General features: G+C 44.7%; 1 protein-coding gene across 1 annotated transcript in view; it reads left to right on the top strand.

The window, feature by feature from the left end:
• The window catches only part of LOC137431436 (periplakin-like), a 116,473-nt gene that overhangs the window by 60,099 nt on the left and 38,027 nt on the right, over positions 1–18,347 (top strand). Inside the window, exons 10-13 of the mRNA XM_068122758.2 lie at positions 5,627–5,752; positions 5,923–6,069; positions 6,603–6,757; positions 15,175–15,272. Coding sequence (XP_067978859.2) covers positions 5,627–5,752; positions 5,923–6,069; positions 6,603–6,757; positions 15,175–15,272 — 526 coding nt within the window. The remainder of the gene's footprint in view (positions 1–5,626; positions 5,753–5,922; positions 6,070–6,602; positions 6,758–15,174; positions 15,273–18,347) is intronic.

Raw genomic sequence — 18,347 nt, 5'->3', positions numbered from 1 at the left:
TCACCCTTACGATTTTATCTCGAATTCACCATCTGATTTAATTTTTATCGATGGTTTTAGACTCGGTGTCAGAAATAATTGAGAACATTCACGCACACACGGGAAATTGCCGAGATATATTTATAAAAATCGCGCCACGATGATACACGAAAATACAGCGCCTAAAATAACATTCGGGGAAAATGTCGACATATATTAAAAATTCGCTTTTTCTTTTCCATAAAGATATATTACTTTTACCTTTTATGAGAGTCGGCACAAAAACGACATATATATCTTCGTTCTTTCTTATTTCATTCAACATTATTATCCGGAAGTAAAATATGTTTCAGGAAATTACCGAGAGATATTTCTTCGTTTTTTTATTTATTAGTTATTTGTGCATACATTTTAAATAGGTTTATTTGAAATCTTTAATTTTCACAATGTAATTTACTTGACATTTGTCATTTGATAATTACGAGACACTTCCTCTTGAGGTTCGTGACAATTCATGCGTTGCGTGGAAACTTCCATTTCCAAAATGAATGCGACGGTCGATGAAGAACGCAGACTTGAACAGGATGTAGCAAGAAAACGAATGAGACGGGCGAACGAGTCCGTCGACGAACGTCAATGCAGACTTGAACAGGATGTAGCAAGAACCGCACAGAGACCGCACGACGTTGGAGACGAGACGGGAGAACCGCACAGAATGCTGCTGCAACAACGATGAGGAGGGTTGGAGAGGAGCGAGGGGTTGGAGAGCGAGGTGCTAGGGGTTGGAGAGCGAGGAGCGAGGAGTTGGAGAGCGAGGAGCGAGGGGTTGGAGAGTGAGGAGCGAGGGGTTGGAGAGCGAGGAGCAAGGGGTTGGAGAGCGAGGAGCGAGGGGTTGGAGAGCGAGGAGATAGGGGTTGGAGAGTGAGGAGCTAGGGGTTGGAGAGTGAGGAGCTAGGGGTTGGAGAGTGAGGAGCTAGGGGTTGGAGAGTGAGGAGCTAGGGGTTGGAGAGTGAGGAGCAAGGAGTTGGAGAGTGAGAGCCGATTGGAGCGGAGAGTGAGAGGCGATTGGAGCGGAGAGTGAGGGCCGATTGGAGCGGAGAGGAGTGTGAGGAGGTATTGGAGAGGAGTGTGAGGAGGTATTGGAGAGGAGTGTGAGGAGGTATTGGAGAGGAGTGTGAGGAGGTATTGGAGAGGAGTGTGAGGAGGTATTGGAGAGGAGTGTGAGGGCTTGGAGAGGAGTGTGAGGGCTTGGAGAGGAGTGTGAGGGCTTGGAGAGGAGTGTGAGGGCTTGGAGAGGAGTGTGAGGGCTTGGAGAGGAGTGTGAGGGCTTGGAGAGGAGTGTGACAGCGTGGAGAGGAGTGTGAGGGCTTGGAGAGGAGTGTGAGGGCTTGGAGAGGAGTGTGAGGGCTTGGAGAGGAGTGTGAGGCTTGGAGAGGAGTGCGAGGGGGTATTGGAGAGGAGTGTGAGGAGGTATTGTAGAGGAGTGTGAGGAGGTATTGGAGAGGAGTGTGAGGAGGTATTGGAGAGGAGTGTGAGGGGTTGGAGAGGAGTGTGAGGGGTTGGAGAGGAGTGTGAGGGGTTGGAGAGGAGTGTGAGGGGTTGGCATGGACTTTGAGGAGTTGTAGAGGGGTGTGAGGGATTGGAGAGGAGTGTGAGGGATTGGAGAGGAGTGTGATGGATTGGAGAGGAGTGTGATGGATTGGAGAGGAGTGTGAGGGATTGGAGAGGAGTGTGAGGGATTGGAGAGGAGTGTGAGGGATTGGAGAGGAGTGTGAGGGATTGGAGAGGAGTGTGAGGGATTGGAGAGGAGTGTGAGGGATTGGAGAGGAGTGTGAGGGATTGGAGAGGAGTGTGAGGGATTGGAGAGGAGTGTGAGGGATTGGAGAGGAGTGTGAGGGATTGGAGAGGAGTGTGAATGGTTGGAGAGGAGAGCAGTGTGAGGGGTTGGAGAGGAGTGTGAGGGGTTGGAGAGGGGTGTGAGGGGTTGGAGAGGAGTGTGAGGGGTTGGAGAGGAGTGTGAGGGTTTGGAGAGGAGTGTGAGGGTTTGGAGAGGAGTGTGAGGGGTTGGCAAGGAGTGTGAGCGGTTGGCAAGGAGTTTGAGGGGTTGTAGAGGGGTGTGAGGGATTGGAGAGGAGTGTGAGGGATTGGAGAGGAGTGTGAGGGATTGGAGAGGAGTGTGAGGGATTGGAGAGGATTGTGAGGGATTGGAGAGGAGTGTGAGGGATTGGAGAGGAGTGTGAGGGATTGGAGAGGAGTGTGAGGGATTGGAGAGGAGTGTGAATGGTTGGAGAGGAGAGCAGTGTGAGGGGTTGGAGAGGAGTGTGAGGGGTTGGAGAGGGGTGTGAGGGGTTGGAGAGGAGTGTGAGGGGTTGGAGAGGAGTGTGAGGGGTTGGAGAGGAGTGTGAGGGGTTGGAGAGGAGTGTGAGGGGTTGGCGAGGAGTTTGAGGGGTTGTAGAGGGGTGTGAGGGATTGGAGAGTGTGAGGGATTGGAGAGGAGTGTGAGGGATTTGAGGGGAGTGTGAGGGATTGGGGAGGAGTGCGAAGGACTGTAGAGGAGTGCGAAGGACTGTAGAGGAGTGCGAGGGATTGGAGAGGAGTGCGAGGAATTGGAGAGGAGTGCGAGGGATTGGAGAGGAGTGCGAGGGATTGGAGAGGAGTGCGAGGGGTTGGAGAGGAGTGCGAGGGGTTGGAGAGGAGTGCGAGGGGTTGGAGAGGAGTGCGAGGGTTTGGAGAGGAGTGCGAGGGTTTGGAGAGGAGTGCGAGGGTTTGGAGAGGAGTGCGAGGGTTTGGAGAGGAGTGCGAGGGTTTGGAGAGGAGTGCGAGGGTTTGGAGAGGAGTGCGAGGGTTTGGAGAGGAGTGCGAGGGTTTGGAGAGGAGTGCGAGGGTTTGGAGAGGAGTGCGAGGGTTTGGAGAGGAGTGCGAGGGTTTGGAGAGGAGTGCGAGGGTTTGGAGAGGAGTGCGAGGGTTTGGAGAGGAGTGTGAGGGTTTGGAGAGGAGTGTGAGGGTTTGGAGAGGAGTGTGAGGGGTTGGCGAGGAGTGTGAGGGGTTGGAGAGGAGTGTGAGGGGTTGGAGAGGAGTGTGGGGAGGTATTGGAGAGGAGTGTGAGGAGGTATTGGAGAGGAGTGTGAGGAGGTAATGGAGAGGAGTGTGAGTTGGAGAGGCGTGAGGGTGGAGAGGAGTGAGGGGGTCGAGGAGTGAGGGGGTCACATATTATGTGAAATAAATAAATTGTGTTCATTACACCATTTTAACCATTTTGTAAAATTTAATGTGCAGCATGTAAATCAAGATGTCCAAATGTCACACACGTCCATACCCGTGGGATTCCCACGGGTGACCCCACTAGTTTAGGAATAATAATGGAAGAATCAGCAGGCAAAGCAGACAGGCAGCTATTATATTAATAATAAGGCAAACGAGATTATATGATGCCTTCAGAAGAACATTGTGTTTCAGTCTGAAAAAGCACAAGCTTTGCATAGTTATTGGTAAATCCACATCTCGAGTACTGTGCTCAACTTTGTTTACCTTATATAAAATATTGATCATGCATTAAAGAACGTTCAATTTAAATTCTAAACAAACTAGAACGGCACTCGGTGGAGCGCATACCTCTGCCAGGCTGAACAGTTTATGTTTTGTATCCCACTGATGGGCCAGATCTGGATTCGGACCTGAACCAAAATCTAATCGGCTTGTTCTCTTCACCTAACCACCTCGTCCACCAAGTTTTGGCATAACTCATCCACAACTTTTTAAAATATCATGTTGAAGGAGCTGTGCTCCAACTCGAATCGAAAGATTGGACGCGACAAAAAGCTGGAATTCGTCCGAGTTTCTTTATTGCATCAAATCAACTCGGGTACTCTGAAAAGCCCGTTTATCGGGCAGCATTATATACAAGCACTCGAATATCTCATGCCGGAGCGTTTGCCCTTAAAAGGCGTGACTGGGCGTGTCCGGGAGACCTGGGCGAGTCTGGACATGCCCGGGAACGGCGAGACTGGGCGTCGCAGGACGGGCCGGGCATGCCTGGACATGCCCGGGAACTGCGAGACTGGGTGTCACCGGACGGGCCGGGCGAGCCCGGGAAAGGCGAGACTGAGCGTCTCCGGGCGGTCTGGGCGAGCCCGGCACAGCGATCGCTCCGTGGTTGCGTCCTCGGCAGGTGTAAGGCGATTGTGTATGTTCAGCGGCAACCGCTACAATGTTATATATTGTCAATTTTCACCTGATCTCTCAAAGGTGAAGAATCACTTAAAGATTAAATAATTCTGGTATCCGAATCCATATTCAGATCTTCACCAAACGAAAATAGATTCGGTCTTGTCACACACCCAACCTGTCCACCAAGTTTCGTCCGAATCCGTCCATAACTTTTTGAGATATCCTGCTCTATGTCGGTTTTAGCCTGATCACTCAATGTTGAAGAATCACTTTAATAATTCTACAAGCCGGATCTGGATCCGGTTTTACACCAAAATCTAGTCATTTCGTCCTTGTCACACACCCAACGTCTCTGCCAAATTTCGTCCTAATCCATCCACAACCTTTTGAGATATCTTGCTCACAGACAAACAGACAGCCAGATAGAGAAGGGTGAAAACATAACCTCCATCCACCTTCAGTAGGTTTAAAATCATGTTAAAGTTATATTACGAGTAGAAATTGTAAGAAAAACTGTGCCTTGTCAATAAAGACATAATATCCTGTAAAGACACTAGAAGTAGTTAAGATATTAAATGGGATTGACAGAGTGGGGTTTTTTTCCCCACATGGAAGTGCAGGAGATGGATCCAGAGCGCATACTGCTTAAAGGTAAAATATAATTAATCCTGAGATCAAGCAGAGATGTATTCTAATCGGAGAGTATCTAATTTGTAGCATAAGATACCAGAATGTTTATACAAATGGGAACACCTACCCAGCTCAAAAATAATTAAATAAGCACTTGGAGGAAGTGAGAGAGAGCACGGCACAGTGGCTGCGGCAAGGTAAGGTAGACCTGTATTGAGCGGTAGGTATGAGCTGGCATGTGTGTACGAGGTTGTTGGCCCTGATTACCATTGATATTTATCATTCACAAGGAGAATCTTGTGTAACAAAAAATTGTTCGATGCATTTTTGCACACGGCGATTTAAAGTTCACTTACCGATGGAACAAAAGAGTAGGACAGTGTTTGTAATTGGCACAAATGTGGAATTAATGCCTACTTGAGCCCTGACTTAAATTCTTGCTTTATTTTCTTACGGGATGTAAATGAAGAGTGAAGCATTTCCACAAAGTCTCATGGAGCTGAAAGCAAAAGTTATGGAATCTATGAAAACTAGCGTCGCAGAGTGGTGAATCGTTTCCTCCCACTGGTTGGATTGAACATGTTGACCATGGCGAATACATCTTCAACACGTATTGTTCATATTTGATGAATACATAGGTCTTTCAAACACATGAATACTCGTACTTTTCAATCACAACTGTAAATTTCTCATTGTTTTATAGCCATCCCGTATATGGAGTTTTGTAGGTGGGGAGAAGTGAAACGTCCTGGGATAATCCAGTACATGTTGTCCTTGTATTTCCTTCATCGGTGCTTTATCTCATTGTGAAGCAGCCATTCAAACAAGTTGGCATGATGTTCTTCCGCAGCTGCGAAGTAGTGTTCAGTGGCACCTGGAGATGGTGGGAAGGCAAGGCATTGAGCTTAAACGCCATTTTACTCCAGAACCTGGAGATCACATCACTCGTGTTGAGTTTCTGCTGAAGGACCTTCAGGTAAAGCTCTCAGTACTTAGACTACTCCATGAGTGCCTCAGGTTTACTTTTATACCTTGCAGTTGAAAATGTGTACCTGCCATGCACCTTTGTGAACAAAACAATGTTGTTGTCAAACTCTGTGTGCGTGTCTGTGTGCATGGATATTTCTGGTCAACGTTACGCAACAGAATCGGGAAACGGAACTTGAAAATTGTGCATTTTTATTGGAGGACCTGAGAAGGATGGCTCAAAAAATCTCACCTCTCCGCTTACGTCGGGATCAGTCTCCCGAACCCATCCTAGCAGAGTTGGTTTGTGACTTTGCTCAAGATGAGGTTTGTTTGTTTCTTTATCTTTGTTTGTTTGTTTGTTTCTTTATCTTTGCTTGTTTCTTTATCTTTCGACACCAGATCCACACAGCATAGAGCTTGTCAAAGGGTATGTTTCACATACTTTTCAATTTGTCCTTTTATTCCAACCCCTCATATGCACTGCAATCTTTCTTTGGCATTCTTCCTTCCTTACCCACATTGCTTCTTTCTTCCGTGTGTCTGAAAATTGTATTCGCCATACATAATAAATAATTGCTTCTTGGTTTCTTCATCAATTCCTTATTAGCATTTAAAATCGATGTTTTTTTCTGTGAAAGGTTTCCTGTGATACAGAACAAAATTTCAAAGGAACTAATATTTCCTTAACTGTCCCTCGATGAAGAGACAGATCGCCATGATCGGTTGATTGAAAGTCATATCCCATGAGCTTCCATCTGTCCTGAAATATTACCAGTTCGTGTTTCGACTCATTTAATGAAGCACTACATCCTTTTATCTTATGGCATTCCATTGACATCCCTGTGTGTCCTTTGCAGGTATCCTTGAAAAAGGGTGATTCTGTATGGGTGAAGGAAATTCAACCACCGGAGAAGTGGTTGGTAAAATTACCCAGTGAAGAGGAAATAAGCATACACAGCTTGTTTCTTTATCTTTCGACACCAGATCCACACAGCATAGAGCTTGTCAAAGGGTATGTTTCACATACTTCGACACATCGAGACCAAGAATGTAAATAGATTTATATTCTTGCCATTTTAGCTTTATTGCATGAAATTGGTGGCTATCAAAAAGTTGACCATTATATTTGACGAGCAAGAATTATTTATTTGTTACCTCTGCCACCAAAGGTGGATGGAGGTTATGTTTTCACCCCTGTCTGTTTGTCTGTGAACAGGATATCTCAAAAGTTGTGGATGGATTCGTAACAGAGGTAGTGGATGTGACGAGGACGGAATGATTAGATTTTGATGCAGATCTGAATTCGGATCCGGCTAGTAGAATTTTTAAAGTGATTCTTCACCATCGGGAGACAGGGCCAAAAACAATACACAGCAAAATATCTCAACAAGTTATGGACCGATTTGGACGAAATTTGGTGGAGAGTTTGTGTGTTTGCCATCACAAATTGATTCGATTTTAGTGAAGATCTGAATATGGATTCAGATATAATAATAATAATTTAATTTTTTAAGTGATTCTTCGCCATTGGGAGACAGGGCCAAAAACGATATTTTGCACGATATCTCAAAAAGTTATGGATGGATTTGGACGAAGCCTGGTGGAGATTTGTGTGTGTGACAAGGACGAATTGTTTCGATTTTGGTGAAGATCTGAATATGGATTCATATCCAAGAATTTTTTTCTTTTTAAAGTGATTCTTCTCCATTGAGAGATGGGGCGAAAAGCGATATGTAACATGACATTTCAAAAGGTTGTGGACAGGTTGACGAAACTTGGTGGATCAGTTAATTAGGTGACAAGAACAAGCCGATTAGATTTTGTTTCAGGTCCGAATCCAGATCCGGCCTATCAGTGGGATTCAAAACAAAATGTTCATTCAGCCTGGCGGAGGTATGCTCTCTACCAAGTGATATTCTAGTTTATTTGTTTAATCATTCATTTCTTTAAGTTAGAGCTATTAAGCCACATCCATTCACTTATCCACTATAACTGGACATTAAAGCCAGGTGTTGGCTTAACGGTTAAGATCTTTGGCTTGAGATATTGGGGTCCTGAGTTCAAGCCCCTGTCCTGCCGTTGAATTAACACCAAGTGGGTTGACTCAGCCAGTTTTACTTCCAAGGTCGGCAAAATGAGTACCATCTGATTGGTATTAGGCGGCGTTGCATCAGCGGCACAGCCACACCCCCAGAAAATGATCACAGGCTGCATACGCACCACCACTGCATGCTAACTCAGCAACAGCAAACTTGGAGTTTCTCATAATTCCTGATAAGAATTGCGCTACAAAAGCAAAGTTGTACACAATAAATGAAAAGGGAATTTGTTGCTTCCAAAACATTATGTTGACGAAGCAGACAGTTTCCTGTAAGAAGGCCACTGCACAGACATCTCCACAGGCCACAGCTGAGATGGAGCCCTCTAACATTTATTTCGATCCATTGATCCAGAGTTGTTTATTTCTTGGATCATTTTCCACGCAGCTTTTATAATGGGATATGTGGAAATTTCAAAAAGCCCTTTGACTAATCTGGGTCAAAGGACAGGAAGTAAACGTGGTACATGCTTCCACCATGAATATGCTTTGTTGGTATGCATGGCTATCCATCATCATGCCCCATCTGGCTTTATCTCCATTTCCATAAAATTAATTTGTATAATTGTTTTGCAAGTAAACAAGTCTTCTTTCAGTAAAAGTTTATAATTGAAAAAGCTGTACTTGCAAGTTGGTAGAGCGGGTATTTCGGCGAGAATTCACTCGCCCTGTTCACTGCAGATGCTGAAGTGAAGAAGAAACTTCAAAATCGCCACGTGACTTCAACCGTTGGTAGGCTGAATTTGTTTGTTGACCAATCTGGGTGTTCCATGACGATTGCAGACGACATGGGAGAGATGTCATAACCAAGCCTCACGTCTGTGACAAATTAAATCGCAAAACTCTCCCATTTTGTTGAGAGATGGTGATTCAACACTTTCCCAAATGGATTCCTTTACACCATGAGCAAAGCACTTTTTTTCTCTGTCTAAGATGACCACTTGACTGTTATCAAAGCTGTGACCATGCAGGTTCAAGTGCGCATGCACAGCAGAGTTCAAAGCCTCTTCATGAGCTGGACGACGATGTTGGTTCGTCTTCGTCAACTCTGTATGCATTTTCGATAGTGGCCACAGCTTTGATAAGTCAAGTGGTCAACTTTTACTGATGTATTTCAACAGGATGAATCATTACAAACTGTATCGATGTCTTTCTGTCTTCTACCGACTCCTCTCCGGCCTTGCACCCCCAGCTCTCTCTGTGCTCTGTCCCCCAAATATTCCTACAGGTCGCACAAGATCTGCCAGCAACCCTCTGATGGTTAAACTGCCGAAATCTCGGCTCTCCGCTCACCTTCACTCTTTCATTCCTCTTTTCTCCCGCCTCTGGAACAAACTCCCTCACTCCCTTCAATCCCACTCCTCCCTCCAGGTCTTTAAAACAGCTGTTCACCACCATCTCCTTTCTTCCCCCATCCAAAACCTTGATCTTTTCTACCCCCGCTAATTCACCCCAGATCCACCTTGTTTGAAATTCCAACTTCTTTCCTGGAAGTCCTGGCAGTGTCCATATGTTTTATACCTCTCCCACTGCCCCCTTCCCACGCCCCCCCCCCCCCAAATCCCTCGCCCTCTCTCAGATCTCTCGATGTCTCCATGTCTCTCGGTCCCTGCTCTCAAATGTTGTGTTTGTGTCCTTCCCCCTCTCTCCCCATCTTGTCTACCGCTCCCTATGTTATATGTTTTATGTGTCGGTTTGTCTTTCTGTGTGATTAATGTTCGCTCTTTCACGAGCCTCGATCTTGTATACAAAAAAAAAAAAAAAAAAAAAAACCTCTTCTTTGTGTATTGTGTTCAATTGTCCATTAATCATGATGAAAAGGGAATATCCTAAAAGCTCTGAATCAACTTTTGCCAATTTGAATGTGCAATAAATTGGTACAATCGAATGAGTGCTGGTTGTAATTACTGTATGCTATGCAGTAGAAGTGATTATGTTATAATCCAATTTTATAATTAAATAAAGTTATACAGTATTTGAATTGTTGGTGTTGAAATTAGTGCGATTGGAAATGGTGAAATTTGTCTACACAGGAACTTATTTGAATTGGTCGGTATTCAAATTATCAAGTTAACTACAGCTGCCAGATAAAGTTATTGACAATCCACCAAACAATTAACAATGAGTTGACTTTAAGTTTTATTTTACTATCTGTATTATAATTGTATCATCAGTAATTCGAGACAAATATGGATTTAAGATTGGAAAATAATTTTAAACCTCGTCAAATGTGCATTTACTAATGCAAGATCTTTTTTGTCGCTGAAATGTTACTTTTATCATGAAAGTTTGTGGCATTTTGTTTCTTAGGGTGTATATGGCTCAAGGAGGGTCTTACGCGTGTGTGTGTGTGTGTGTGTGTGTGTGTGTGTGTGTGTGTGTGTGTGTGTGTGTGTGTGTGTGTGTGTGTATGTATATATATATATATATATATATATATATATATTATATATATATATCAAGTAATGAACGGCGGTTGGGAATTATATCCACGATATCCATTTTTCTGTTCTCCAACCTATAGCTTTGTCTTTAAAAAACTCAACGTTTCGGCCAGCAACCCAGCATGCGCTGAGCCTCCACTAGCCTTCATCAAGAGATGTATATATATACAGACTATATATATATATATATATATATATATATATATATATATATATATATATATATATATATATATATATATATATATATACATACATATACATACATACAGACTTGGCATTTAATAATCTCAGAGAGCCTCCTCAGCGTCGACGAGTCTGGCATTTCACTCAGGCCAACTGGCACGGTCTTCAAGCAGCCATCAATCATCTGGACTGGTCTCCCATCTCTACCGCCTCTGACATCAACTCATCCTGGGAATTCTTTCAAAGTAAATTGCTCTCTCTCATGCACAGATTTATACCATCTCGTCTTCAGTTGTCATACCCTTCCTCCCGTCCATGGTACACGGAATCTTGTGGTGAGGCTGTTGCCCTGAAACAACTTGCTTTAGTCTCCTGGAAAGCAAATCCAACGGAAGGAAATCTCATTTCCTTTCACAAAGCCTGAAACAAGTGTGTGTCCACCCTCAGGAGAGCCAGGAAACAATATCTCAACATTCTCAAGACCGAACTCTCTTATCTGTCTCCCTCTTCCAAATCCTGGTGGTGTCTGGTCAAATCTGTTTCTGGTGTTTGTTCCCCCTCCATCCCCTCCCTCACCTCAAACGGCTTAACGGCTGACTCCGCACGTGAAAAAGCTGAATGCCTCAACTCTGTGTTTGCCTCTAAATCTTGTGTCCCAAACCCATCCCTCTCTGTATCCACCGTACCCAGTCGTACCCAGCTGCTCCTGGACTCTGTGTCCTTTCCTCCTGACAAGGTGGAAAAGTTTCTGTCAACCCCTCGACTCTGATTCTGCAACTGGTCCTGACGGCATCAGCCCACGGGTCCTAACATCATGTTCTTCTGCTCTTTCACTCCCTCTTTCTGTTCTCTTCACCCTCTCTTTTGCTCAAGGTCATCTGCCATCTGCTTGGAAATCAGCCAACATCACCGGTTTGCACAAAAAAGGTGCAAAAACAGATCCCAGCAACTACAGACCAATCAGCCTTCTCCCAATTATCAGCAAAGTCATGGAATCCATCATTGCTTCAGATATTAAATCTTTCCTCTTCTCCAATGGCTTGATCTCTGATCATCAATTTGGTTTCAGACCTGGTCACTCTACTCTGGACATGCTGCTTCTGCTTTCTCAACAATGGATGGAGGTCCTCAACGCCAAACAGGAAATTAGAGCTGTCTCCCTTGACATTTCACGTGCCTTCGATACGGTCTGGCACCCTGCTCTGCTCACCAAACTCTCCTCCTTTGGTATCCATGGAAATCTCCACGCATGGCTGGCGGACTTCCTCTCTGGTCGTAGTCAACGTGTGGCCCTGAATGGGTTTCTCTCATCTCCTCTTCCTGTTCAGGCTGGAGTTCCCCAAGGTAGTGTTCTGGGCCCTGTGCTTTTTCTGGTCTTCATCAATGATCTCTCTGACTCTCTTGAAAATCCTCTCTATCTCTTTGCTGACGACTCTACTCTCTGTCGCTCCATTCCTCATCCCTCAGATCAGCAGTCTGCAGCCTCCTCACTCTCTGCAGACCTGGACAAAATCACAGACTGGTCAAACAAGTGGAACATGTCTTTCAATCCTGACAAATCTCACACTCTTACAATGTCTCTCCGAAAGGACCGACTGGACAACCCTCCCATCTACTTTCTCAACAATCCTCTCCAAGAAGTTCTGTCGCTCAAGCTTTTGGGTCTCACTATCTGCCATGATCTTTCTTGGGAAAACCACATTTCCAAGCTGGCCTCCAAAGCCAGTCGCCGACTGGGCATCCTCTGTCGTGCGAAGTCCTTCCTTGGCACACCTGAGCTCCTCACCACATACAAGGCTTTCATCCGCAGCTCAATGGAATACTGTTCCCCCCTCTGGGCTGGTGCTCCTGCCTCACACCTTGCTCGGCTTCACGCTGTTGAGGCCAAAGCTTTCAGAATCATTGGAATCTCCTGCGATGTAGTCAACACCGAGGGCCTTTCACTCCCTCACCGCAGGCAGGTTGGTGGTCTTTCTGTCTTCTACCGACTCCTCTCCGGCCTTGCTCCCCCAGCTCTCTCTGTGCTCTGTCCCCCCAATATTCCTTCAGGTCGCACAAGATCTGCCTGCAACCCTCTTATGGTTAAACTGCCAAAGTCTAGGCTCTCTGCTCACCTTCACTCTTTCATTCCCCTTTTCTCCCGCCTCTGGAACAAACTCCCCCACTCCCTTCAATCCCACTCCTCCCTCCAGGTCTTTAAAACAGCTGTTCACCACCATCTCTTATCTTCCCCCATCGAAAACCTTGATCTTTTCTACCCCCGGTAATTCACCCCAGAGTCCTTGCAGTGTTCATATGTTTTATTCCTCTCCCACCTCCCCCCAAGTCCTCCCGATGTCCCTGCTCTCAAATGTTGTGTTTGTGTCCTTCCCCCTCTTCCCCCTCTCTTTTGTGTCCTTCCCCCTCTCTCCCCATCTTGTCTGCCGCTCCCCTTGTTTTTTGTGTTTTGTGTGTCGGTTTGTCTTTTTGTGTGATTAATGTTAGCTCTTTCACGAGCTTCGATCTTGTATACCAAAAAATAATAATAATAAAAAAAAAAATAAAAAAAAAATGGAATTTTTTTTTGTGGGGGTGACCTTACTTTTCAAGATGACTTGGAAACAAAAGTTCATTGGAATTATGTCGAAATTATTCTAGATTTTGTTAATGTGAACTTTAAAAGAAACAAAAACCACATTTGACATTTTGAAGCAAATAGATTGATCCTTGAAAGTGATGTAAACTGATATCGAACTCAATTCATGGACAGTACTGTGTTAAACTTCTGTACGTTTTCCAGAAGTATCTCTTTATTTTGCACATTAGCCAAAAAATTTTTTAACAAAAGTTAAATTACGACTGGGATTACTGACTAAAATTACAGTTCAGTACTTCGTGTAACCCCCACGAGCATTCAGGAGAGCACGCACACATTGAAGCATGCTGTTCACGAGATTTGCCAAGATTTGGACAGGAATCGCTTGCCATGCAGTGACAATAGCCTGCTGCAATTCACGCACAGAGGTGGGCTGCTGGTCCAAGTGGTCGATTTGACACGTTGATTCTGCCCACAAGTTCTCTATCGGATTCATATCTGGGGACGTGGAAGGCCACTCCATATGCTCTGCACCACGGTCAGCACGAAAGTGTTGGATCATGTGAGCATGATGAGGCCGTGCATTGTCATCTTGGAAGACAAAGTTTCCTCGAAAGGCTGCATGAGCAAATGGAAGCAATGTTTCTTCCGGAATGGCCCTGTACTTTAACTGGTTCAGGTTTCCATTCAGAACAACCAGGTCAGTTTTGCCCCCTGCATGAAAAGCAGCCCAAACGGTCACCCCACCACCTCCAGCTTGGACTCTTGGCACTATACAATCTTCGTTGTAGGCTTCATGCACTTGTCTGCGCACTCGGACGCGGCCATCTTGACGATCGACCAGAAATCTAGACTCGCCACTGAAGATCATGTGATTCCAGTGTCCTGGCTGCCATTGACGGTGCTCTCTGGCCCACTGCAATCGGCGCTGGTGGTGTTTTCTGGTCAGGCATGGCTTTCTCAGGGGACGCCTGGCACGATAGCCTGCTTGAACCAGTCGTTGGTTGACTAGCCTTCTGGATACAGGCACATTTGTCAGTTGCTGCCACTCAGCCCTATGCCGATTAGCTGACTTGGTACGGCCATTGCGGACTAACAAGTGCAGCTGGCGATCGTCCCTCTTTGTGGTTCTGCGGGGACGTCCTAGCCCCGGTATTGGAGTAGGGACATCCCTCTGAGCATTTCATTTCAGGATGTTTGACACCTGACCTTGAGTGATGCCATACTGCAGAGCAATAGCACGCTTTTTCATGCCGGAATTTCGTAAAGCCACCACTCAATGACAAACAGCATTGTCGAGTTGACGGACCATCTCCAGAGGAAGCGGCAATAACTTTTGTAGACGTGCAGCAGTTGTTTTTCACTAATACAGAACGCAACAACCCTGATATACCCGATTGTGAAGCCAATCGTCAAATGTACCTGTCCGTACTTTTTGTCACGCCACCTGTGATATAATCCTGTTATTGACTTCTTGCTGCGACAGACAATCAGTGACATGGTTCTTCCAACAAATAAATCACCGAAGCATAAAAGAAACTCACCAGATTGATATACTGAGTTCAGAAAGTAAACCCAAGTCAAGAAAATATATATATATTCCATATTAAATGCCAAGTCTGTATATATCTATCTATATATATCTATATATATATATATATCTCTACACATACATACATACATACATATACACACACACACACACACACACACACACACACACACACACACACACACACACACACACACACACACACACACACACACACACACACACACACACACACACACACACACATCACATGCCGGAAGGACAGAGATCGAGATTAGGAGGCGTCAGTATATTTTTGTTTGTGTGGATTTTGAAAACCTTAGCAAATGATTGCGGATTGAAACCTCATGGAATCACACATTAAAGTCTGGTATGATTATCTCATTACAAAATGTATGCACAGAAAAACATTTCGTTGGATTTAGACCATTTTGCAAACAAGAATATATTGAAAAGAAAATGTCAGATGTTTTATAAGTTGCACAGTTACTCTTGATGACTAAAATAAAATGCATCAACATTCTGATAGAGTGGGCATAATATAATAACCAGGGTGAAATGATTCTCTTTTCAGACTGGAAGAACTGTTAACGAGCGTCAAGAACAGGCAAGAGGGCTTGGAAGAAAAACTAAAAGCTCGTCTCCAGGAGCTGCAGGGAATGAATGTGAAAGGCAAGACAACTAATTAACATGAGCTGTCCACCATACATACAGTTATGATAATGTTGTTGGTTTAAACAAAATGTTATTGCTGTGGTGGGCAAAATATTTTCCAAAGGAATTGTCATACCAGGCCAGGGTTTGGTTTACCTGCTTTTGTTTGAGAGAACAAAAACTGCAGATTTAATGAAAAATAATTATTTGCCTTTTTGCTATTCTTTGGGCTGGACAGCTCAAGTAGGGTTCATGCTCATTATATTATTGAACTACTATATTCCTGACTTGTTAAATTTTTCTAATTTAATTTGGCTTTATGCCATTAGTATTTCATGCAAACATAGAGTTTACTTCTTTCTCTGCTTGTGTTCATCTGGCAATCTAACATACTATTATGCAGATGTTTAAGAGGCAATGAAATTGACCAAAGTGTGTTGCATTATACCCTGAACAAGTCACATGCTCACCATTTCAGGCGGGTGGACATTGGATTACCTGCCATGCTTAATATGGAACCTCTCACCTCTGTGATCACCAATTTCTGTTTCTGACAATTCAATTTCTGATAACCAATTCCTGCCTGTGAACTCGTAATGCATTTTTAAGCGGCGAAGCTGCTTCAATATTTGGCTATATCCTTCCTTCCATCTGTCCATAAAAAATGAAAAAGAACATTTCTAACCCACCATGTTTAATTCTAAAGGATTCCAAAGTGTAATTCTAGAGGGGATTAAGGGTGTTTTTAAAGGGTTCTAAATGGTAATTCTTAAGGGTTTCGTTGATTTCTAGGCTTTGCCTATTTCATATTTAAAATGCGAAACTGAACCGCTTCCTTTGAATACGAGTGCGATTTTTCTTTTACATTTTCGATTGTGAGACAGATCTAATTAGAAGACACGATGCATAGAAGAAGTGAGGGGTTAGAAATAACGAACATAGCAGCCATTGAATGATTGAGTAAAATCTGAATGATTTTAGAAACAGGAATGTTTGTGGGTGAATTCATATTGTTACGTTTGTGGGGGTAAACAATGGAATACCTGAGGAAAGTTCAGAATGTGTAGGTTTTAGTATGGACCGTGTGATGTGAAGAAGACCCATCTCGATGCACATAAGTAGGCCGTCTGTCCGGGTAAGAGGGTTTGCATGTCGCCATAGGGGGCGTGGCTTTGTGCTAATTAATTATAGGGCTTAAAGATTAATTCCCCAGTGTGTAATTTGCCGCCTGTGATCTTCCCTCTGTCTTTACTACAATTAAAAGCCAGCCAAACAAGAACAGCGATGTAATGGACTCATTTGCTCACAACGCCTCCATGGCCGACAGAAACCAGCACATTTGCCAATTGACAAGTAAACCCCGACGTCATCCAAACATTCCCAAACAGAGATTAGACTCCACCCCCCCCCCCCCCCCGACGACTCGTGACGGGGAGGCCATGCCCCGAGCTTCGTGACTGGTTAAGAAGCCATGGAGTGATGAACAGAGCTCGGTGATTGGACAAAGTGTGACTTCAGTGGTGGAACATTCAAGAGCAAGAAGAATCCATCTTGGTCTCTTTGTGCTGGCGGTTGTTGGAGGCGGTTGCATTCCTTCTTCTGGTCCTTGCGTTCGCGAAAGGCGGTCACATTTTGGTTTGTGAGCGTTGGTGGACCAAGTTCGGAGCCTGTGTGGACCTGGTGCAGAGGAGGAGTGGTGTGGCAAACTTCTATCGTGAGGAGGGGGTGTTGCCAGCGGTTTGTGGAGCTTGCAGCATTTTGGACGGAGTGGAGAGCGCGAGGGGACCGCCGGCTCGAATTACCTCACATTTGTGGTGTGGTGAAAGCGTGCCTCGGCGCTATCTTGAGCAGGTCTGAGCGCAGACATTTTGCTGACCGACCAGACCTGTGACGTCCATCAAGCCCTCGTTGAGAACGGAACTAAGTGGCTGCACGACACAAACATTATTTCTTTTATTTTACTTTTGTTTTTGCCTTGTTCGTATTTGAGTCAGAATGGAGGGACACTCACTTACGAAATCTAGTTTACCTTAACTTTCGTTGTTCCCTTGCATTGTTTTAATTAACCCATTATCTGTTGCATGTTACCTTGTGTTCTGTCTCATTTATTTGTGGTGGGTTCGAGCAAGCCCAGTGAACTCCGTGCAGGTAAGCCCTTGCTACCGTCTACCCCATGCATGTCACGACCGCCAAGTTGGGTATACGCCTCGGAGTAAAGCTCGTTTCGGTCATTCATCCTCTTTGAGTGTTATCCTGGGGACACGACAATATGGTCATTTTAACAATAAATGGAAAAAGTAATTTTCAAAAATGATTTTTTTTCCTGCTTTATGTACGTTTTGAATAATTATTTGTGCTTTTCCATCATCATTTATACCTGACATTTCTGTGTACAGTGATCCCTCGTTTATCGCGGGGGTTACGTTCCAGAACCCCCCGCGATAGACGAAAATCCGCGAAGTAGCGATCATATTTTTATTTTATTATTTATATATATTTTAAAGCTTTATGACCCTCCCCACACTCTTATTAACCTTTCCCATACTCTTATAAACACTTCCTATACTCTTAAACACTTTTTACACTCTTAAACATACGTAATTTTAACAACATATAAAATTCTAATGGGTACTCACCATTGAAGATACTGTAGCGACCCATGGGTTCCCCAAGCAAGACCAGCATTAGAATCTCCTTGCTCCAGCCGGTGACATCACTGGCGGGGATCCCCGGCGCCAGAGTGGCTGGTCACGTGACCGCCAAAGCGTGCCGTGCATGCGGGTATAATCAGCTACACCTGTTGATCACGTGACCACCAAGCACGCCACGCTTGAGAGGCGTGGCTTTCAGTTTCTGGTTGTGCTTTATAATGCAGCCCGATAAACGAGCTTTTCAGTGTTCCCGAGTTGGTTTTGAGAATAAATATCTTCTCGGACGAGTTTGTGTCTTGCCCGTCATTTCGTCCGTATCAAGCAAGAGCCCCGGCTCTTCAATACAACAACTTGCGTGATGAAGATGATGATGAATTAGCTGTGCAGTACTGATGACGATGAAGGTGATGATGATGATGAATGTACTGCACAGCCAGAAAGA

This window comes from Myxine glutinosa, chromosome 1 (assembly GCF_964187855.1).
Source record: "Myxine glutinosa chromosome 1, kmMyxGlut1.1, whole genome shotgun sequence".
In the NCBI taxonomy this organism is placed as follows: domain Eukaryota; kingdom Metazoa; phylum Chordata; class Myxini; order Myxiniformes; family Myxinidae; genus Myxine; species Myxine glutinosa.
This window is presented reverse-complemented; position numbering and strand designations above follow the sequence as displayed.